The 20,988-nt window shown below is 52.3% G+C and overlaps 10 protein-coding genes across 10 annotated transcripts; 6 read left to right on the top strand and 4 right to left on the bottom strand.

Annotated features, from left to right (window-relative positions):
• Positions 1-1,434: 1,434 nt before the first annotated feature.
• PHYSODRAFT_515278 (hypothetical protein) lies at positions 1,435-2,007 on the bottom strand (the record flags this gene model as incomplete). The annotated part of the gene is made up of 1 exon (XM_009534339.1): positions 1,435-2,007. A coding segment is annotated over one exon (573 nt), but the record flags the coding sequence as incomplete, so codon positions are not given.
• A 226-nt stretch (positions 2,008-2,233) lies between these two features.
• PHYSODRAFT_516431 (hypothetical protein) lies at positions 2,234-3,582 on the top strand (the record flags this gene model as incomplete). Its single annotated transcript, XM_009534338.1, has 6 exons — positions 2,234-2,338; positions 2,411-2,562; positions 2,655-2,929; positions 2,979-3,143; positions 3,220-3,326; positions 3,406-3,582. 6 exons carry the CDS (start codon positions 2,234-2,236, stop codon positions 3,580-3,582), a joined length of 981 nt encoding a protein of 326 aa, XP_009532633.1.
• A 74-nt stretch (positions 3,583-3,656) lies between these two features.
• PHYSODRAFT_336732 (hypothetical protein) lies at positions 3,657-4,779 on the bottom strand (the record flags this gene model as incomplete). The annotated part of the gene is made up of 3 exons (XM_009534337.1): positions 3,657-4,109; positions 4,182-4,318; positions 4,404-4,779. The coding sequence occupies 3 exons, from the start codon at positions 4,777-4,779 to the stop codon at positions 3,657-3,659; spliced, it is 966 nt and encodes a 321-aa protein (XP_009532632.1).
• Positions 4,780-5,222: 443 nt separating this feature from the next.
• PHYSODRAFT_303990 (hypothetical protein) lies at positions 5,223-6,308 on the top strand (the record flags this gene model as incomplete). The annotated part of the gene is made up of 5 exons (XM_009534336.1): positions 5,223-5,231; positions 5,301-5,495; positions 5,571-5,837; positions 5,867-6,070; positions 6,105-6,308. The coding sequence occupies 5 exons, from the start codon at positions 5,223-5,225 to the stop codon at positions 6,306-6,308; spliced, it is 879 nt and encodes a 292-aa protein (XP_009532631.1).
• Positions 6,309-6,569: 261 nt separating this feature from the next.
• On the top strand, positions 6,570-7,533 carry PHYSODRAFT_516225 (hypothetical protein; the record flags this gene model as incomplete). Its single annotated transcript, XM_009534335.1, has 4 exons — positions 6,570-6,961; positions 7,035-7,138; positions 7,210-7,317; positions 7,397-7,533. The coding sequence occupies 4 exons, from the start codon at positions 6,570-6,572 to the stop codon at positions 7,531-7,533; spliced, it is 741 nt and encodes a 246-aa protein (XP_009532630.1).
• Positions 7,534-7,632: 99 nt separating this feature from the next.
• Positions 7,633-8,881, bottom strand: PHYSODRAFT_548034 (hypothetical protein; the record flags this gene model as incomplete). The annotated part of the gene is made up of 1 exon (XM_009534334.1): positions 7,633-8,881. One exon carries the CDS (start codon positions 8,879-8,881, stop codon positions 7,700-7,702), a length of 1,182 nt encoding a protein of 393 aa, XP_009532629.1. The 3' UTR covers positions 7,633-7,699.
• A 528-nt stretch (positions 8,882-9,409) lies between these two features.
• Positions 9,410-9,658, top strand: PHYSODRAFT_386677 (hypothetical protein; the record flags this gene model as incomplete). The annotated part of the gene is made up of 1 exon (XM_009534333.1): positions 9,410-9,658. A coding segment is annotated over one exon (249 nt), but the record flags the coding sequence as incomplete, so codon positions are not given.
• Positions 9,659-14,370: 4,712 nt separating this feature from the next.
• Positions 14,371-15,168, top strand: PHYSODRAFT_258807 (hypothetical protein; the record flags this gene model as incomplete). Its single annotated transcript, XM_009534332.1, has 3 exons — positions 14,371-14,430; positions 14,490-14,886; positions 15,062-15,168. The coding sequence occupies 3 exons, from the start codon at positions 14,371-14,373 to the stop codon at positions 15,166-15,168; spliced, it is 564 nt and encodes a 187-aa protein (XP_009532627.1).
• Positions 15,169-16,879: 1,711 nt separating this feature from the next.
• PHYSODRAFT_258783 (hypothetical protein) lies at positions 16,880-17,559 on the top strand (the record flags this gene model as incomplete). The annotated part of the gene is made up of 3 exons (XM_009534331.1): positions 16,880-17,128; positions 17,183-17,356; positions 17,399-17,559. Coding segments are annotated over 3 exons (584 nt in total), but the record flags the coding sequence as incomplete, so codon positions are not given.
• Positions 17,560-17,725: 166 nt separating this feature from the next.
• On the bottom strand, positions 17,726-18,240 carry PHYSODRAFT_336728 (hypothetical protein; the record flags this gene model as incomplete). Its single annotated transcript, XM_009534330.1, has 3 exons — positions 17,726-17,923; positions 17,995-18,099; positions 18,163-18,240. 3 exons carry the CDS (start codon positions 18,238-18,240, stop codon positions 17,726-17,728), a joined length of 381 nt encoding a protein of 126 aa, XP_009532625.1.
• Between the last annotated feature and the right edge of the window lie 2,748 nt (positions 18,241-20,988).

Here is a 20,988-nt window from a genome sequence, read left to right as displayed (position 1 = left end):
GCTGGGTTCACCTCTGACACCGTCAGGTCCATCCAGACCGTGTCGGCGGAAGCTTGCAACCCAGAGATCTCGAGTAGAGTGGCGAGGCCTGGCAGCCGAAGAAGGCTTTCCGTGACCGTAGCTGGAGTGGATCAGATCTCGCAGCGTGGCTTCCGCCAGAAGACGCAGTCCTTTACGCTTCAAGAAGGACGGGGAGCTGGTCGCGAAGATGGCGAGCCACGAGTCGTCTCGAAACGTGTGAGTAGCCATAAGAATCAATAGTAGCTCGAAGAGACTGACACATCGCGCGTGGAGCCAGCCAATGCGACCTTCTTCGGATGACCCTGCCGCAGCTGTGATAGAGGCAATGAGTTGAGAGCGGGACCCAGAGTGGAACTGATCGACAGTCGCGAGCCGTGCTGTAAACGACTTGGAGCTGGCGTTAGGCAGGCGGAGCAATTGCCGGTTCAGAGCGTGTAGCGAGATGAAGTCTTCGAACTGATCGACCACCTCGGAAGCTTGGAGTGCAAGTTGCCAGGCATGAGGAGCCGCCACTATCGAATTAAGTAGACTCTCCGCGCTTTTGGCCCTGGATAACTCCAACTTGACCGCCTCGACGTGGCGTTCGGCCACCCCTATGACGTCGACGTCCACTGCCGCTTGAGCTGTTAGCGATGTCTCCTCGAGTTCCTGCAGAGCTTTGGTGATGGCTTCATCGGCGTCGAGGTCTTGGGAACCAGACGAGTGCTTTGGGCGCTTCGACATGAAGCGGTGGCGGACTCACGCTTTAGTAGCTGCAGACACCCTAGGCAGAATCTGATAGATGACAGCGTCCTCCTCGTTGGCTGTGGCGACTTCTAGGTCGGCATCGCCGTCGAAATCGTCAAGTACGTTAAAGCGATTTTAACCCTCAGCGTTGGGGAGCGAGGCGGAGAATGGCTCGGCGAGTGAGCGCGCTCCCCCCCCCCCCCCCGAGACTTGCTCCAGCATTGCCTCGTCATCGTGGACCGGCTCCACCGCACCGACCACCTCCCTGCCCAACATGGAGCGTGCGCGCGAGTCTGCCGACTGAGTCGGCACCCCACCACCCTCCTCAGGCTGGGGTGAGTGACTCGACGGTACAGCTTCCTGGGGAGCGACAGTCTGTCCTGGATCTGAAGGAGCTGGCGTGGCCGCAGCTGCGTTTCCGGTGACTGCAGCCGTGGGTCCGTCGTCACCACTTGATTCTCTCGTGCGCTGATGCACACGCAGTGCCGGGGTTTCCCACGGTGGGTTTTGACGGCGAGGTCGGCCCCCAGACGCGTCATTCTTACCGAAGCATCGGTAGGATTTCCTCCCCACACGGACGTAGGAGCGTAGGCTCCTATCGCGGAAGAGGCTTGGTGGAGCCTCTTCCCCTGGAAAGTACAAACGCCACGTTGTAGAGCAAAGGCCTGAGACCTTATCGTAAGCAGCAGGTCGGAAGTACACAGGTTTAGCCCCACGAGAGGCCAGGGACCCGAACACGGTGAGTGCCTCCTCCGCGGTAGTGAGGCCGATCACATCAAGGAAGAAGCATTGAGCCAGAGGCGATTCTAGCCCAATCCGGAACTTCCTCCCCATGATCGATACCTCTTCGCCATTCAAAGCTTGCTGCGCTTCGCTTGTGCGAACCAGGATGCGTAAGCCGCCATCTCGGCGTTTGTCGATCGCGTCGAAAGCATGCTCACGCAGTAGACGTTTGAGAACCGAGTTCCCGTTGTCCCGAATCAGAGAGTCTATGATGCGTGGCATCGACACCCCTTGGAAGAAGTTGCCGGAGTCGAGCATCACTGGAAAGGTGGCAGTGGCCGTGCCAGTAGGCCGAGTCTCACACACCCGACGGAGGAAGTCCTCAAGGGGAACATCAGCCCGGTGATGGTCGAAGAGCTCTTGAAGCGGCGCAGGCGAGGGGAGTGGTTCCTGAAAGTCAGGTCGAGCACCGCCGCGCAGGCCGTGGAGGTGTTCAGCCATCGATGGCCCCACCGAGGGGATCACGGTGGCAGACATGGTTGGTCATAGTTCGTTGGTGTCCGTTGTTTGGGCGGAAGAGCGCAAAAAACGAAGTCGCTGCCGTGCTATGTAATAAGGATTCCTTACATTAAACGAAACTATCGAAACGAATATCTGTTTATTAAGGAGCAAAACTATTTGTTTTGATAGTTTCATTTATGCAAATCTGATGCTTGGTGGTCAAAGGGCGCCCCTTGTCGAGGGCCTTCTCTGCAGCACTGCCATGGACCCTACAGCGCTTGTTCGAGAGTCCACAGCGCGCGTGGCGCAGTGTGCGACCCACGTGAGCATCGACTCGTCCGCCGTGGAGCGACTGGCTGTCAAGTTGGTATGGAAATGGCTACTATTGACGACCAAATATGTTATTATTATCGTATCCTAAGAATGATAATAATCTTAGGGCAATAGGTTGAGTGGAGACCAACAAGGCGCGGTGACATGGGACAGTGGGGACTTCCACTACTTTGAAGACGTGGAGCAGGACGGTCCGCTGACCTGTCAATACGTGTTCGTGCTGGACGCACTCAATTTCTGCTTCTGGCCCACGGAAAAGTAAGTTATCTACATTAGCTATTTGTTTCTTATCTTTAAATATTTTAAACATATACTAACATAATCTTTTTCGTCTGGCTGATTGACGACAGCATGGAGTACGAGCATCTAGCACGAGGTCTCAAGACGGCGCTGGCGCGGGACCGGCATGCTCTTGACGCCGCCAACTTGGCGACCGTGACCAATGAGACCGTGGCTTCGTGGTTTCACCCGTTCACACCCCCGCAGCAAGACGAGCGCCGACGTAAAGTTCGTGAAGTGGGGGAAGTACTGCAATACTTCTTCGACGGACTTGCCCTCAATATGATCAAGCAAGCCAACTTTTCGGCGGTCGAGGCTATCCGGCTCGTGCTTGCGAATATTCCAGGTGGCCTGCACTCGTATCATTGCAATTGTTTGGCTGGTCCGCTGATAAGCTAACCACTGCGATATAGGCTTCCGGGACCATGCTGTTTACAAGGGCGAGCAGGTGCATTTCTACAAGCGCGCGCAGATTTTGGTCGGCGACGTGTGGGCGGCCTATGGGCGTCGTACTTCTGGTGTTGCCTCGTTCCATGATATCGGCAAGCTGACCATGTTCGGTAGGGGACAAGCTCGTACGCGGAAATTAGTTGTTTTCTAGTGGCTGAGTCGTTTTATTTTTATTATTTGCTGCAGCTGACTATCGTGTCCCACAAGTACTTCGCCCTGAAGGCGTGATGGTTTACTCATCGGAGCTCTCGAAACTGGTGGACAGTAAAACTGAGATTCCAGCTGGAAGTGAGGTGAGGCAGCTACCCATTTACCTGTGTACAATCGTGTTTGGTGCAGTGTGCTCAACCTTATTTCTGTCATTTACTTTAGATGGAGATCGAAATTCGCGCCGCAACTATTCAAGCGGTGGAGATGCTCCACGAGCAAATGACAAGCCGAGGACACCAGCTCCAAGTAATCGAACTCGACTGGCTGTTGTGGCAAATTGGTGAGGACAACAAGCAGCAATTGCTGCCACATCACCGTACGTGGAGCATCTACTACTAAAAAGTAGGAGACTGTTTTTCAGCAAAAGTGGGTGGGTACTACCCAAAACTCAAGTAAACAGCACCGTGTTGAACTTAAAACTTCGCCATCGTTCCTATCAACTGGGTACGTAGGTACATGTACAGCATTCTACCACTTCCCTGGTCCATCAGACACTTACACGAGTATCTGATAGCGCTGTCGGGTGCAATGTTTGCCCCATCTAGCACGAACGACGCATCTTCCAGGTTCCCAAACTCCCGACGAAGTGGTGTCAAGAAGTCCACCGCCATCTCCAAGCGCACGACCTGCATAGTTACGCGATCCCACTCAAAATAAAGAGTCGACGGGAGCAGCAGCAGCTTCACGCCCAGACTCACGGCCTTGAAGTCTTGTTGCTCACCGGTTCGGCTGCCGTGACGGCCCCCCGAAAGGCGCGGAAACACTTGGTTCAGTGTCTCCTTCGTGATGGTCACCCTGATCGACGCCGACACAACGATGAGGCCCTTTGACAACTCGCTCATGTGATCTAGACGAAATCCCAGGTCCTGGAAGCAAGCCGAATACCGGTGCCATCGCTGCATGAGAGCCGTCACCCCTTAGTCTTCGCCTAGAACTACGTTCGGTGCCATCGAGTAGCGCAAGAAAACTTGTTGCCGCTGCGTTGCGTCACTTTGGAGGCAACCACGGGAGACGTCGACGCCGTGGCGAAAGAGGTGGAAGTACTCGACAATGACGTTGTAGACGCTGCGCTTACCTCCGAAGAGGGCCCGATCGCGCTGGCGTTCTAGCAGAGAAATATCCTTCTGACACCGCTTGTCCGAGGAGTTTGATCTTCGTACGCTGTCTGTCCCGGTATCGGGCCTGATTGAGATGGCACTGCTCCCGACGATGTTCTGTGCTGGGTCGAATCCTCTTCTGCGTCGGCTTGGCCTTGCCAGGACCAGGAGCATGTCTAGCTTGATTTTCACCGTCGGACGCTGAGCTTGTACTGGACAAACCAGGATCGACATTCCGTGGAGGCATGATCAAGCTTGAAGAGGTGGGTCGAGCCAGAGATAGCGGCGTGGGTGGCATCGGCGGAACAGGCGAGTATTCGTATGGATCATGGTAGCTCTGGCTCATGCTGCGCACATTGCTCCAGCCAGGGGCATTGCCATAACTTTTGGTATCGCGTTTGGACCGAGGAAAGAGAGGCCCCACAACGGTCGAGTCCATGCTGAAATGGTTGGGCGCTCCCAGGAGCGGGTCGTTGATACGAACAGGGAAAGGCTGCATCAGGGTCTTGTCTTGGTCAAGATGACTTGTTTGCTCGTGTCAAGTTTGGGAATGCTTCGAAGCGACCGAAGCGGAGGAATCGTCTCGAATGGCTTGATTATGTGGTGACCTCGGTTTTCTACCTGACCGCGTCAACAAGGGAGTGTCATCACGTGACCAGGGAGGATTATCTTCTTGCCCGAGAGCCCGGCGTTTTCAAAAGCGCAATTCGAGGTCGATCTATTGTACTCTACTGTGTACACTATGTACACACGATGAACTCTCGTCAAAATGACCAAACCGTTTTCGGTTGGTCCAGTCTCCATGGCGTAGGCAGCCGTCGCTAACAAGCAAGTTGCGTTGAGTGCGCTGCTCCCTACTCATCGATTACTACGCTGGGCTTCATGATTACTGTATGTTGTTTGAGTATTGCTCTGTGCCCAGCTTTGGCTTGGCGAGTGCTTGATGCTGTATGAGGCAAGACGAAGAAGGGCAAGCAAAAGTTAACGTGGCTTCGTCGTAAAGAGAGTTTGGCAGCCTTGCGTCAAGAATCGGCAAAGTTGACGACGCAGCTGACCGAGTTGGAGCGACGTCGTGCCCTCGAATCAGAGAAGTGGGAGGCGGGGCTAGATCGGAAGCGACACCAGAAGGCGCTGGCCGATCGGATCTACCTCAAGGTGCGCTAACGAGTGCTCAAGCGCGTTGCAGTATCCCAAGAGAAAATTTTGGAGCAGCTCTTGTCGAACGACCAGCTCCAGAGCCTCTGTCATTTGCGTGCGTCACGGTCCCTTCACAAGGAACTCTGCGTCGGCCGGAAGTTTCAGCTCAACGCTTGGGTCTTTGATGCGCTGGAGGAGACCCTGAACTCGAAGTGTGGTGCTGTCGTTAGAGCTCTGTCCACCACTTTGCCTATTGACGCAGACCGAGACGTCGACGCGGTGGAAGTGCTGAATCCTTCGGACGGGCAGTTTGCAATCAAGTTCACCCGGGAGAGTTTCATCTCTTCCAGCGAGGAAGACGTGTGGAAGGCGCTGTGGGAGGTATTCAGTTCGGCGTCAAGATGGACGCTGAAGTTGCCTGGCGCTCCACGGACACGGTGACGATGAAGGTGTTGTTGCCCGTGAAACTACAGAACGGCATACTCGTCACTGGTGGCAATCACCTGGTGATGAAAGCCTTAACCATTCCTGGGGGCTTCGTTGCTCTGATGGAGTCGACGGTGGAGTGGTCTGTGGACATGGGGCATTCGAAGGTGTGGCGGCATGTAACCAACAACTCGTGTGCAGCGGGTTCAGCCTAATGCGGCAACCAGCACTGACCCAGGACATAGAACCAAAGTTGCCTGGAGCTTTGATGTCCATCCAGGCGGAAGCTCTTGTGCAGGGGGCGGATCCTCTCACGTCGAGGCCGACTTCTTGATTCCATCTATCCAAGGAGTGATGAACTCGAGACTTCAAATGATACAAAATATGGTGCTAGGCCTCCGGTGAGCGGAAGACGAAGAGGCATATATATTCCTCACCTTACCGTGGTCAAAACAGCAAATAAAGCCTTGCTGCTCCCTGCTCCACGGTAGCTACCAGCCTCAGCATCAATAGTATTGATTCCATACTCAGCAGATAATTCGGATTGAAATTGAAATGATGCTTAAAAATGATGTGTTTCACACCAAATAGACACAAACATTGGTATCGGGCACAAAAATACTCCATTATAGTCCGATATTGGTCAAGATGAAGATGTTGCGCTCGATGACGCGGCTGCTGCTGCTGGCGCTGCCTGGGATCTTGGCGGGCGACTTCGCGGAGCTGGACCCGGAGGCTGCGGCAGTGGCGGAGGACCCGCAGTTCGACCCGTACGACGACAAGCCGCGTGGCGTCGGCGCAGACGCCGAGTACGCGCCCAGGGGCCGCACCGTCGAGAGCTTCGACTTCGACCCGTCCGAGGGCCTGACGTTCTACGTGGAGGGCGGCAGCAGCCAGTGCTTCTACCAGGACGCCAAGTTCGAGGGCGACGAGCTTGGCGGGGCCTACGTGGTGAGCTCTGCCGACTCGCACATTGACATGGAGGTGAAGAACCCAGAGGGCGTCACGATCTACCGCCGACTTGGGGACGCCGAGGGACAATATCTGCTCACGCCCAAGTGAGTAGACGCATTGGCATGGGAGACGCGTTGATTGGCCAGATGAATGGCTCTGACGGTGCTGTGGTTGCAGGCAAGCGGGCGTGCACGAGCTGTGCTTCATCAACCCGGACTCGGACGGCAAGCTGGTGACACACGTGACCAACACGCTGCAGTCGCAGCATCCGGTCGAGAAAGGTGCGGCGACCTACAGTGGGTTGGTGTTGACTATTATCATTAGGCTGATGAGGTTGTTGTGATTGCTGCAGAGCATGTGAGCGTGCTGGCCAAGTACGCATCGCACCTGGATGTGCGTCTCGGAGAGCTCGAGTCCGAGCAGAGACTGCAGCTGATTCGGACAGACAGGCATATCAAAGGTGCGCTTTTGGACTGAGACACGGTAATTGCTGGAAGGCGACAGTCTCTAATGTGTTTTCTGGCGCTTGTGTGCTGCAGTGGAGGAGGAGATGAACAAGCACGTGATGTTCTACGGAGCTCTGGAATGCGTCGTGTACCTTGTGGTGTGCTTCTTCCAGGTGTTCTACATCAAGAGCTTGCTAGATAGCCCTCGCAAGGCGCGGAGTTGGGTCTGAATGCCTTGATGGTGACACCGATCAGTGTGTAAAGCGAATTTCATCTGGGTCCACCACGCTGCATGGGTTGAGGAAAACACTGGGAAGGAGCTACCGCGCCGTTGTGCAATGGTCAAGTCAGATTTAAAAGACATCAAAAAGTACCCTTCCTCCTGGTTTCTCCGAGTTACGGCGTATGTAAGCCTGCATCTATTGCCTTGACAGCCTCAAGGTCGGGTCGGTTATCGTCTGGCCGATATCGTGTCCACAAATCCAGGAAGTCGGGTCCAAGTCCTTGGCTTTTTTGTCCATTCTCGTCTTCATACATCCACAGGTAGCATCGCGCGACCTCCTCAAGCTCCTTCTCGGGAAGCTCTAGTACGGTCCACCAGGGCTCGTTCTTCTCTGTTGCAACATTCGGCACCACCTGGTGATGATACAAGCAGGCTAGATACACTGCTCCCGCAGCGAGCGCGATGCAGTCGAACGCCAGACATAACCCACTCTTCACGGCGTCCGCGACCAGCAAGAACGTGATCTGGCGAGTATTCTCGTACGAAATGTCTGGGTGCATGGCCTCCAGCGCGAACACTCGCTCCATATGCGGCGCAATATACGCGAACGGCTGCGGCGCCCCGATCTCGAACGACAGCGTGAGCAGCAGGATCCGCTCCAGCAGCAGCACTTTGCTCGAATTGGCCTCCACTTCCCCCACATCCACCACCTCCAGCAACGCATTCAGCCACTCAATGTGCTTGGCGTTTGCTGCTTCCTTGTCGTTGCCCAGCGTCGAGCTCATCTCCACCGGTTTGCCCTTGGAGTCGAGCTTTTGCTTCTTCTTGGCCGGCGGAGCAGGCGACGGCGACCGTCGAGGCGCTGACACTCCGTTGCTCTTGGCGCCTCCGGTAGCTTTGTGCTTGGTCAGGAGCTTCTCTTGGGCCTGCTCTCTGCACAGCAGCAGGAACATGGAGGCCTCCGTGACGTACCGCACCTTGATGGGGAACTCCTCCGTCTTGCCGGCCAGGAACAGCGCCGCCGTGGCTACCAGGAAGCGGTCGTGGGTCGCGAACGAGTGCAGCATGTAGAACCGCTGCACGAACAGCTGGGCCGCGATGCTGGGGGCGTCGGGCATCTCCAGGAGCTGTGCCAAGTGCTCCACGAAGGCGCAAGTGGTGCGTCTCAGCTGCTGCTCCACGTGCCACGGCACCTCGGACTGCAGGAAACTTGGTGTGCGGAACACCAAGGGGCTCTCTGTCTCGGTGTTCTCCTTGTCCGCATCGTCCGGAGTGGGCGCGGGCGGCCGCGTCGACTGCAGGATCATGGCGCGCAGCTCCGGGAAGACCCACTTGCCCTCAGGTTCGGGCGCCATCGGTGCAGTGACGATGTATTTGGAGCTATAAGGGCGGACCAATCAGAGTCGACTTGTGTTTTCGAACACTTTTCGACTCAAAAAGTTGGAGGATCAGTACCGTAAGTGCTAATCTTTCAGTGATTTTGTCGGTAGCAAAATCGGGCCGATATTAATTTTCTAAAATCAGGGAGATATACCCCAAATGTCTAATCGGATAGTAAATCGGTCAAGGTTTGGGCTAATTTAGACTCCAAAGTCTTATTTAGCTCGACTGATCTCCAAATTAGATCCTCCACCTCTATTTTAGACTTGGAATTATCATGGCGATTAGCAGGCAGGCTCAGAGTGTCCGCACCGGTAGTGCTAATCACTTGCTAAGTGCGAAATCTGACAGCAAAATAGCTCCAGGTCGAGCCACCGGTAATCCTAAATGCTAAATAAAAATAGCATTTGAGCCTCAAAGCTATTTCGGATGCAAGATTTGGCAGTGAAAATAGCATCGGGTGTGTGAGTAATTATTGGCCATTGCACAAGATGAGCGGTCGCGTTCGAGGAGCGAACTACCGTGCTGCCGAAGATAAGGCTCTTTGCGAGGCGTGGATCGAAGTGAGTGAAGACGGAGGAATAGGCATCAACCAAAACAGCGAAGAGTTTTACGGTCGAGTAAAAGATGTCTTCGAAGAGCTTCTCCGAGCCCAGGGGAAGCTCAACTCCACACGAGTAATAACCTCGCTCAGCTCAAGGTTTCAAACCATTTCCGCTGCTGTATCGAAGTTTGTTGCTTGCCATGCACAGGTGTCTGCGTTAGAGCTCAGCGGACGTTCCGTGACCGACATTGAACATGAATCCTTGTTCCCATGTAGCTCCCACAGGTGGTCAATGAGATCATTCCTCAGCCGAAAGTGCTGTCGTTGGCTGTGCAGGACGTGCGAGTTTGCTATGAGATCTGCGACCGTGGCCGGCCGCAGTCGGCCGCGTAACGCGAATGTCGGGCAGCACCCCTGGTTGAGCTTGTTCGTCGAACAGATATTTGTGCGTAAAGCTTGGATCATCCAGCTCATCCACTACAATCATGTTATGCAAGATGATGCATGCATGCATGATGGTTGCCATTGCATCGGCGCGCCACAACCGACATGGTGTGTCGATGATCCGCCACCGCGCTTGTAAGACACCGAAACAACGCTCAACATCTTTACGGCAGGCTGCCTGGCATCCGGCGTAATGTTTTTGTTTTCTTCCGCGAGGCCGCTCAATTGATTTCGCAAATACAGCCCACTCTGGATAGATACCATCCGCAAGTAGATAAGCATTTCGTGCCTAGTTCACATAAGCGATATAATAAGCCTAAAGTGTTTTATGGTACATTGTGCGAAAAATATTAACGTACCATTGAGTGTGTATTCCACGCGTGGGGCCTTACCTTGCAGGAATTCGTTAAACAAATTGGACTTATCCAAAACATTGATATCGTTCAGAGAACCAGGAGACCCAAAGTTGCAGTGCCAAATGCGAAGGTTGTAGTCTGCGACGGTCTCCAATATCTTTGTTGGTTTCTTCTCTTTTCCTTTGTGTTGCCCAGCTACAGCGGTCGGGCAATTACGCCACTCCCAATGCATGCAGTCTAGTGAGCCTGTCATACCGACGAACCCGCGTCTTGCATTCTGCTCTAGAATTGATTGAAGCTCCGAAGTCGTCGGGGATCGTAAGTACTCACTCCCAAAGCGCTCAATTACGGCCTCACAAAACCGCTTCAAGCATATAAGTACACTATCTCAAGGTTCTCGTCGATGGAATCAGCTGCCGAAGAGTATGCAAGCATCCTTAAGGCAGCTGTAACTTTGAGCAAGCTCGAGATGCCGAGTTTTCCAGTAGCGTCCCGCCGCTCAACGAAGTACGAGTCGGTCTCCACTACTCCTTGTAAGACTTTGATAAACAAACGCTAGGTCATTCGAAACCGAGTTCGGAATTCACGCTCGTTATATATTGGCTCGGGCCCAAAGTACTGCTGTAGGAGTCTTAAGTGGCGAGCCGCTGGATCTCGTTTCTTGTTGGGTGCGCGCCCAGGTCTTGATCCTCCAGGCTCGGGTTGTACACAGATTCCGCGTGGCGTGGCATCAATGATAGCCATGAATGCGTGTTCCTCTTCATCAGCTTCATTCGGGAACGCTTCAACCCACTCAGCTCCTGCGGTGACGTCCATTACCTAACACGCAAGAGACAGGAAAATAGCTAGCAACACCGCTAATAGGACGATGCTATACCACTGCCAATTCTAAAATAAACAGGTGGTTCTCGTGCTAAATATACCGGTAGAATAGAAATAGCTCTACCGGTGCGGACACTCTCATGCCCTTCGCAACAGATTTGTTTGTAAATAAGGCGTAATGTCACCGTGCAAGTCGGCATTCCGAGCTATTTGAGCTAAATAATTATAGCTCTGTACGTGTCGATGCAAGCCGCCAGCTTCGTAGCGTGATATATGTAAGGCCCCAAAGCCTATAGAGATATTTGCACAAGATAAACAATAGGATAGCATCCTAATTGGCACGGATGACATCAACCTCCGGGAAATATCGGCCCAAAGACGCCTTGGTAGTGGCCCAAGCTGGATTACACACTCCTATTTGCTAACCGATTTCGCTTTGTCCCTAGGTTTTCAAATCCAATAAAGATAAATATGTTAGCTAATTAGGGGTGGATATTCCAACCGCGCTTCGCAATAGTTTTACTCAGACTATATCGTGTGAACGAAAAATTAAACGTCTTACACAAATTAGTATCAGTGAGTGTAATTGCGGTTACCTCTGTGGTATGCGTTTGATCCCATTTGATGGGTTTGCCTTTTTCCTCGATATTAGTATGTGATTCGGCCTAACTCTCCATGAATACCGCTTCCTCACTTCCCCCATCACCCTCAACAGGCTCTGAGTGCAGCTTGGCTAAAAGGACAAGTCGCCACGAAGCCAAGACCATGGCGCGCTCCAACCCGAAAAACAGCTGGAACTTCAACTTAACAAACTTTACACCCTGATAGATTCGAATTCAAGCTCTACTGAAAGTGTGTGGGAGATCAGCGAACAAAATGCTATTGTCACTGGGGCCAGCGATGGAGAGATGCATTCTTCTCACAGTAAAAGAAGGCGTTTCAGCTTCTCACCAACTCGCAGGACAAGGAGACGTTTCAGCTTCTCGTCGCTTCGCTTGATGACGCGACAATGAACGTCATGGGCGAGTGTAAGTACTCGTGGTCAGTGTACGAGCAAGTGCAGCGAGTGTGCATGCGGCCACTTTTATGTACATGACTAGGGACAGCGCCTGTTAAGTGGATGTGTATAACTGTCATTTAGGGTAACTTACGGCCTAAAGCATTTCCTGCCCTCTGTATGACGACCAATGCACTTGAGAAAGCAAATTGAATTCTGAGAGCAACGCAAAACATGAAAGCGGCGCTAGCTATCCTTCCACACCCTGCTGCTTGCCCTTCTTGGCGACCTACTGGGTACCTTGGCGTCTTGCGATCCAGCCATGCACCTTGAAGTCCAGCCATCGTGCTGGGCACCGGGGATTCTTGTTTGATACCTTTTGAGTCTTGGGATTCTGCCAGATTCCCCTTTACCTTGCTAGCGTCCTGAGTAGAATCTTGAGGGACTGGATCACATTCTGGCGCCAGGCTGCCACCTGTCGCTGGGTGTGTTTGAAGATTCACAGCGCCACACTCTGATGCTTACCGATTATCTAATGGTATGCTGACTACATCGAGTAGAGCCAGCAAATGTGTACCCGCTAAGGTGCTCCAGAATGTGGGGAGGTCCGGAGTCCTACCTCATCTCTGATCTGGATTGTTGTCCATCCAGCGCTCAACGTCCGCTTGAAGGGGTGCGATTATTTCTGTCCAGCCCGAAGGCAGGCGTGCCATATCCGTAGCGATTACTTGAGTGCCCTTCTTGCTATCCATGCCCAGGTTGGCTACTCCGTCCGCCGTGTGTGTCGTAAACAATGAGACCGGGAGGCCATCATCAGTCGGTCCGCACATAACTGACATTGCCAATAAAGTCCTTGTAAATGTCTGGGTCGAGGCATGTTCCACGTCCATAGCTGCACCAGCTGTCTCCCGGTCGGTCTCCGCGGTCTCCACGCGCTGGAGAGCTCCAGCGCGTCCTCCGTCTACGTGGCGGCCACTCCGGCGGCGTAGCCCCCTGCACGCTCAGTGCCGGCATCGCGACCACCGTCCAACGATCCCACGCTGCTTGCGACGCCTTCAATGACAACCTTGACAATGTGGGCTCCCATCATCTTGCACCGGATAACATACTGCAGCCGTTAAGTAGATCACAATACTCGGCAATCTTGTTGGTCGTCTTGGGCATGCAGGAGACGCTAGCCATCCACACAATCTGAGGCGTGAGCTTCACCCCATCGTTATGTCTAATAACCATCCCTGTGCCGCCAGGTGCGGGGTCCCAGTGAGACCTACCGTCGAAGAACCGCAAGGTGCGCAGGGATCCGATGGTCTGGTGTGGGTATATCCGCCGTTTACGCTTACGGCGTCGTCAGCGCCAAGTGACATCCCCATGCCACCGTAATCAAATGCGTAGGTGGATTTATGGTCGTGGCAGCTCGACGTCGGCCATGCAGTACAGCAACCGCTTGTTGCTGGTGCACTTTCTACATGTGCCCGATACAAGCGTCATATGTTCATCTTGAGGACCGGATCCCTCGGCGTATTTACCATCAGTGTATGGCTGACCAGTGAAGTTGAGACCTGTAGCTCCGTAGCGCAGCTTGCCTTGTACATAAGTTCCGAATAGTGGGCGAGGAGGAGTCGACGAACTACCTGGCCCGCGACACTTCGCCTCTTGGTCAGATATAATTGTCCCGTCCGTGGGTGGGACCATTTGGCTATGCCGCTCACGAGACGAGATAGGCGCCTATCACGGAACGAAGCGTCGGATTTCTAGATAGGGCAGCCATTCTGGATACGGCTGGACAGTTTTGTTGCGTAAAATATACCGCTGAGTGACCGTGTCTCTCCCTGTCAGTACCAAAAGATCTAAACCACAGTGATTACTATCCCAATACAGTTGATAGGATAGAGCATATTCAGCGATCCCGTAAAGCCCCCTAAACGCTTCATCCGGCTTGCGGGTTTGTGGCGTTAATCCCACTCTGTGTAGCATGCTGGCACCTGCTTTCCATAACGTTGCCCCACCCCCAAATCCCTGGATAGAACGAGGGGAGACACCTGGGGTCACGAATACTGGAGGCGCAGCAGTAGTACCGGAAACGTCGTATTGATAGAGCCCCAATTTTCTATTGCGGGTTGCGCTGTGCTCTATCATTCCGATAATTGTGATAGTACTGCGACAAGGCGAAAATTGCTATAAAACACGGTAGAAAATTACTGATCGACGTGCGCCGTGAACTGTTCGGCTCCTCCGAGACGGCAAGCACACAACGCAAACCTCCAGCAGCAGAAGAAGCCTGACTTCCAAACCAGTAGCAGCATGCCCCGCGACCGCAGCCCACACCAACCGCTTCAAAGCGCGCTAGCGGCACGAGCCGCAGTGCGTTTGCCGAGTCAAGTGGCTTCCCCCGCCCTTCGCTGCAGAACTGGGAGCGCTAGTACTCCCGCCTGGCCCAAGAGTCCCAGCGTCAGCCTCGAGCCAGCCCCTACCTCCCTCCGGTTCCCTACCGTGCCTCCCGCCTCACACTCAGCGGCAGCGGCCGCAAGCCCGACACGGCCCTGATCGAGGACACATTGTGCGTGTTTATCAAGGATGAGCAGCGGCTGGAGCACACCGTAACGGTTGATTTCATCATCGACATGGCTACAGAGCTCATGCCGGAGGTGATGGGGCCCAAAAGCCCGGACGCCAAGAAGTCCTGGTGCCAGCGCTTCCTGCGCCGGCACCACCTCACCATTCGACGCATCTGCCACTCAGGCCGCAAGACTCGAGAAGAGCTGGAAGCTCTGCGGCTGCCATTTGTCGAGCAAGTGACTGAGGTAGCGACGCAGCATTGTATGTTTGACCCTAATACTAGCCTCACGGTTTACACGTGCACTGTTCAATATGGACCAAACTTCGACCGAAGACTGTAACGCCTGCGTTTCGTCGGCATCAGATTTTCGAGCGTGCAATGGGGGGCTTCGTTGTGTTTCCGCCACGACAGTTCAAAACTCGTTTCTAAAGGCAGGCCCTTTCCTGCCGTATGGGCCTCCAAATAGTGCTGCCAGCGCGCCTGCCCCCAAGCGCAGCAACCATGTAGACTACACGGACATTGTAGAAGAGGTAACTGTGTAAGCACTGTACAAGCACCTCACCGTGTTTTAATACGATGTACATTTTCCCTACATTGCGTCCTGTCGTGACCTCGTCCGTGCATAATATGGCCTTGAACTATTTACTAAGACAATGTGCTAGATGCTCTATCTTTCCGGGTGCTCTATCAATACGACTTTTCCGGTATAATATCTCGAATAGAGGATATCTCCAGAGATGTGGTCAAGAAGTAATGCGATCCACAGAGAGCACACTCAGTGACTGTCGTTGCTGGTATCGCCAGAGGTCCTTCACGGAGATCGGGCACTATCCGCCTGCCTTCCCTACGAGACGGAAGGGCGATATCCGCTGCAATCCGTTATGTATTGTCTCCATCAATTCACCATGGATCACGACATTCGTTGTGCATCTGGAATATCCGTCGATATTTGCTGTGGTCGGCCATGCGTGTCTGCTGATGAACAGCACCAAAAGCATTATCGCTCCCGTAGCGACGATGGCGCGCTGCACCACTGTGAGCATGCACTAGCTGACCCGTAGATGCTATTCAGCGATATGCCATGAATGCATTGCTTTCGAGCGACTACCCGCTTGTACACGGTAGACTCCCCCATGCGTATCAGCTCGTCCAGCTGGTCGGCGGACGCCCCATACGCGAGCATGCGCAGCGCACAGGTCACTTTCTGCTCAGGAAGAAACCCAAACCTCCCAGTTGCATCTGGACGTTGGACGAAGTAGCTGCACTCCTCATCGTCGCCGAGGACGCCAAAAATGCGCGCCAACAATGCGTTCAAAGATGTTACGACGCATCCGAAATTGTCTGCGGAAGTCCTCTACGGTGTTCATAGATAACATAGTATTAGCAAAAGTAGCTGAATCATTGATTGCCAACAACAGATATATACGCACTAGACATGTTTAGTGCAGTGCACGAAAGTCCCCACAAATGCACTAAAGTACTTTAGTGCACGCGCTAATGTCCAGCATCAGTTGTGTGCAGGTGCGCCAAAAGTGCACTAAAGTACTTTAGTGCATTTGTAGGGACTTTTGTGCACTGCACTAAACAGGTCTAATACGCACGGTCATCGTAGGTCGGGTTTTTCCCAAAGTAATCCTTCATCAAGCGCTCTCCCCAAATTTCTCGTTCGCGCTCCTTGTTTGCTCTTCTTCATGCGGTAGAACCTCCATGCTTGGGAGTGGGCTCGCTGGCGTCATCCGTGACCATGTAGGTAAGGTAGTACTCCTCGTCTGAGTCGTCGAACGCGTTGGAGCCGTTGAACATCGGCGGCAAGCCTCCCTCCATCGTTGCCTTCGTTGGGATAAGTAAAAGACGCTGTGATTGGTCGATTAATTAAGCCTCGGATTAAGTTTCCCCGGTGGGAGCACGCTACCACAAAGTCGACTTATTCTAAATTTTGAGGTCTTAAACAGCCTGTTAAGACTTAAGATAAGTCTGACCGCTGGAGACGCTCTAATATTCTCCGGTTTGGTCACGAGAACTTTAAAGTCTAAAGTTTCGGCAAAGTTATAAGTCTGATCGTAAATAGTATCTTACCAATCAGTTGAAGTTGAAATTATTAACCAATCACAACAATGTTGCCTTAGCTAATACCAAATGTTTTGTTGAAGCAATGCCTATAGAAAGTGTTTTCTCACAACGCTTATAATAAGGACTCGAACACATGGCGACTCGAGTCGCTCAAGTAATATTATTCGCTTGCTGGGTCCAGAGTATCTACGCCAAACGACGCCTGATGACCTGGAGAACTTGATCGCGGAGAATGCAGAGCGTGGCTTCCCCGGAATGATCGGGAGCTTGGATTGCATGCACTGGTGTTGGAAAAACTGCCCAACAGCTTGGGAAGGGGCTTTCCGGGGCAAAGAAAAGACGTCCACCGTCATTATGGAGGCTGTCGCGTCCAAGTCGCTGTGGATCTGGTATGCGTTCTTCGGAATGAAGGGGGCTAACAATGACCTAAATGTGCTTGAGCGTTCACCGTTGTTGAACGACCTGGTGAGTGGGGTCGCTCCCCAGGTGCAGTTTACGGTGAACGGAGGAATGTACGGCCAGGGATACTACCTGACAGACGGCATTTACCCAGCCTGGGTAATCTTTCAATCGAGTATAAGTGCTCCACACGGCAACAAACGCAAACGCTACGCGGTCGAGCAGGAAGCGGTTCGTAAAGACGTAGAGCGTACGTTTGGCGTGCTACAGGAGCGATTCTGAATCATTGCACTGCCGTGTAAGCTGTGGAAAGTGGACGCAATGAACAACGTGGTGCTGGCCTGCATCATACTCCACAACATGATTGTTGTGGACAAGCTGCCATTCAGCTCGCTGAGTCACGACTATCTTTTGGACGACAACTGGGTGAGCCCTGCCAGACCTGCCGCAGCGCCGAGAGCCCCGTAACCACAATTGCAAAAGCATTGGACGCCATTGAGGACGAAGTAGTTCACTACGAGTTAAAAACCGATCTGATCGAGCACGTATGGCGTCGATTTGGCGAACGCCAATAGATAAGCTTGATGCTGCAATGCTACGGCCTAGATGGCATGTAGAGTGCCATGACGGTTAAACTAACGTAGTTGAAAAAGTTTCAGTGCTTGTGTTGGTCTCGTTTTCCTTGTTGGCTTCAAGAGAAGTCGTGGTCGATGTCAGGATGGATCCAGCTCGAGGTTGCTCGTGGTCGGGGGCTGGCGGCGCTCCAGCTGTGCCGGCAACACCCACCGCCTTCAACTCCTTCCACGCCGGGAGGAACTTAAACTCCTGCTTGTGTCGGTCCGCGTAGACTTTGAGTGCTACATCTCCTCGCTCCATCCGGAGCGCTGCCTGCTCTTCACTTTGCCGTACACCCCACAGTACTTGGTGACCTCCGGCTGCAACTTCTTCCAGCGGCCGTTGATGGCAGTCTCCGAGCGATCCTCCTTGTCTTCATCGCTCTTGTTCTCCAGTCAGTCCTCATACCACCTACTTAAAAAGGCCTTCTTCTTCTGCCCAGCCCCGACTACAGCGTCCTCGGAGGTCTCCAGCCACGAGCGACAGAGCTGGATGGTTTCGCTTTCACTGCATTCTTTTCCTTTTCCCATTGTTGAAGAGTGCAAAGTGACGTTTCCTCTACACTATACTGAAATCAAGCCACGACTTTTAAGCTTCGAGTTTTATTTTAAGACTCGAAAGCCAACATTTAGGTCCTTTTTAAGTTAAAACCGCCAATAATGGGAGCCACAAGTCTCGTCCGAGTCTCAAGTGCTTACTTTTAGGATAAAACCACCGTTGAGACCTACCCCTGGAGATGCTCTTAGCGTTGTTTATTAAGGCTTATGGGTAGGATGGGTACAGAGTCTAAATGTAAGAGATAGGCCCGCTCCAGCACACTATGAACGGGGCCCTTTGGCTCTTATTCGAGATGAAAGATACCGCAACTTAGGGGGACCCTTGCTAGTTCCGGCGATCCACTCCATCACACACAGGTCTAGGTCGGGCTACAGCAACTTGGTGTCCCACGTCCGTGGCTGCCACCCCAACTACGGGGGCACGATACGTAGTACAAGCGCTGTGGCTATCTGGGACGGTTGACTCCTGAGCCATACCCGAAGGCGCCAAAGCCGGGAGCATGCGTTGGATTGTGAGGTTCAATATCTTGCGTGTTTTTGCGGGTCGGAAGAGACCTCCTTGAATGATGGCGTTACTATATGGGATACCCCGTTTCTATTGGTATCGTTTGGACTCCCCCATTAACGGTAATTTTATCACCATGCCGCTGATTTGTGTCGTATCCTATTGCGAGCTCAAAAAGCGTCGTGAAAGGCATTGAGAAGGCCATCGGTGAGGAGTTGTCCAAGTGCTTTGGTATCCTCCTTCAGTGCTGAACTTATACAACGGGCCAAGGCTCGTGATGGTCGTCGACAAAGGTGCTCATCAAGGTCAGAGTTATTTCCGCCTTGATGAGCACCTTTCAAAAACGACAAGGGCCTCGAAATCATCACGAGCCTCGCATCCGCAGTATGCTCTTCGATGAGCTGTTTGGCGTATACACAATCTTCAGTCGGCAGGCTAACTCTACTAGATCACCGTGACCTCTTGGACGGCTTACTTGAGGTGCACCCGTTCGGTGAAAGTATCTCGACAAGAAAACTTTGTCTTAGTGTTTTGTCATTATGCTTACTAGCTGTATGTATATCATACTTGTCTTTTGGTCATTTTATACGAAATGATTAAGGCCCCGACTCTCTTTATGCAAGGAGGAATTGGTCAGCGTTGCCAGTATGTCTTGCACGAGTTGCCACTGGCTCATGCACTGTTGTTGTGTCCACCAGTTTGTAGACCTGGCCCGATTTCTGGTGTTCCAGCCCCGAAACAAACTTTTTCTGAAAACGTCGCACGAAAACTAAATGAAGCTCATTCGCCCTACGTTGGTGTCGGAGTAGCAGAAGTGGTTAGTTTAACCAATAATGAAACCGCTAGGGAATCTGGACACATAGTACAATAAATTTCATAAGGGGTCAACCGCAAGCTGAAGTATTACCTCGCATCATGCTTTTAGTACCAGATTACGCTTATTGGCATCAATCAGGGGTCGAAACCAACGTCACTTTAGATTACTGATGTACCCAATATCTAAAGGAAATTAATTTATTATGAAGGAAGCCGTGCCCAGTTTCCCATCGTGAAGTGTTGTTGTAGTATCCTTGAATTTACCGTCCGGCTACAACTACCACGGCCACTGCAATTACTAGCTTGATGAGCAAACAAGAGTGTACAGTACTTGATGTGCTTGAAACTGTAGCTCCTGCAAACCTAGGCACATGACGGGGTAATCCTACTTCGTTCTGCGAACACCTTATATCTCAAAATGATAACGTGGGCCGGTCCAGTTCAGGTGAATCCTGCCGGGTTAAGTGTAATCCAGTTTGATGGAAATGATTTGCGGTCCGGCTCGCCCTATTTCCGGTGCAATTAGTCTCCGCCCTGTTCATTTTACATGCGTGGTAGTGAGTTAGTTCTGCTGCATTGATCGTGTAGCTGGAAATCGGACCCCGTAATGGCGAGGTGATTAAGGAATTCGAAGCTGACTGGAAAACACGGTCTTCACATAACACCAATTTATCCTTCCTGTCTGCTTCAGTGCCACCGCCAAGGCTACACCATTGGGCAACACGTGCTCATGTAGAGGACCATAACACTTCGTTGCGCGACGCTTGTGCTTCTTGCATGTACTTGTCGCAGTATGATTAGGTGCAAACACGCTAAGCAACGCGAGCGGGTCTGAAGTGAGAGGACAAGAGTTCGATTCATAGGTTCCAAGTGTCGTTTTCAAAAATAAGTTAAAGGATATATTTTAGTAACCGATCGGTGTCACGAAATTGAAGTACTTCAGCGATTTGTTTGCGTCCAGCACTTCCGAAACGCCTTTCAGCATGATGCACAGTAATTACGGTTAAAATAGGCGGGCATCCCAATAAAGTACGGTGAAAGCGACGGTTAGTCCCTTTTATGATATTGTTTGTGACAAGGTGGTGCTGGGTTGGCTTGAGGTGCAAATAGGCGTATTGTCGACACAATGCGTAAACAATTCGCGTATTTGCACCACAAGCCAACCAAAACTTTTGTGATGTGTGTCATAACAAACTGAAACTTTGTTTTTGTGCATAGACTAACACTTCGTTTTTGTATTGGTTTGGTCCAGTCTTTGTCTGTCCAGTGCGCCATATCTTCCGGCGATATGACAGAGTTTATGCACAAATCAAAAAAGTTCGGTTTGTTATGGCCTACCGTAGTAGTCTATACTGACTCTATATAGAACGTGCGGGAAGATTTGTACTGTGCAAATCGGC

Source organism: Phytophthora sojae (assembly GCF_000149755.1).
Source record: "Phytophthora sojae unplaced genomic scaffold PHYSOscaffold_7, whole genome shotgun sequence".
NCBI classification, from domain to species: Eukaryota; Oomycota; class Peronosporomycetes; order Peronosporales; family Peronosporaceae; genus Phytophthora; species Phytophthora sojae.
This window is presented reverse-complemented; position numbering and strand designations above follow the sequence as displayed.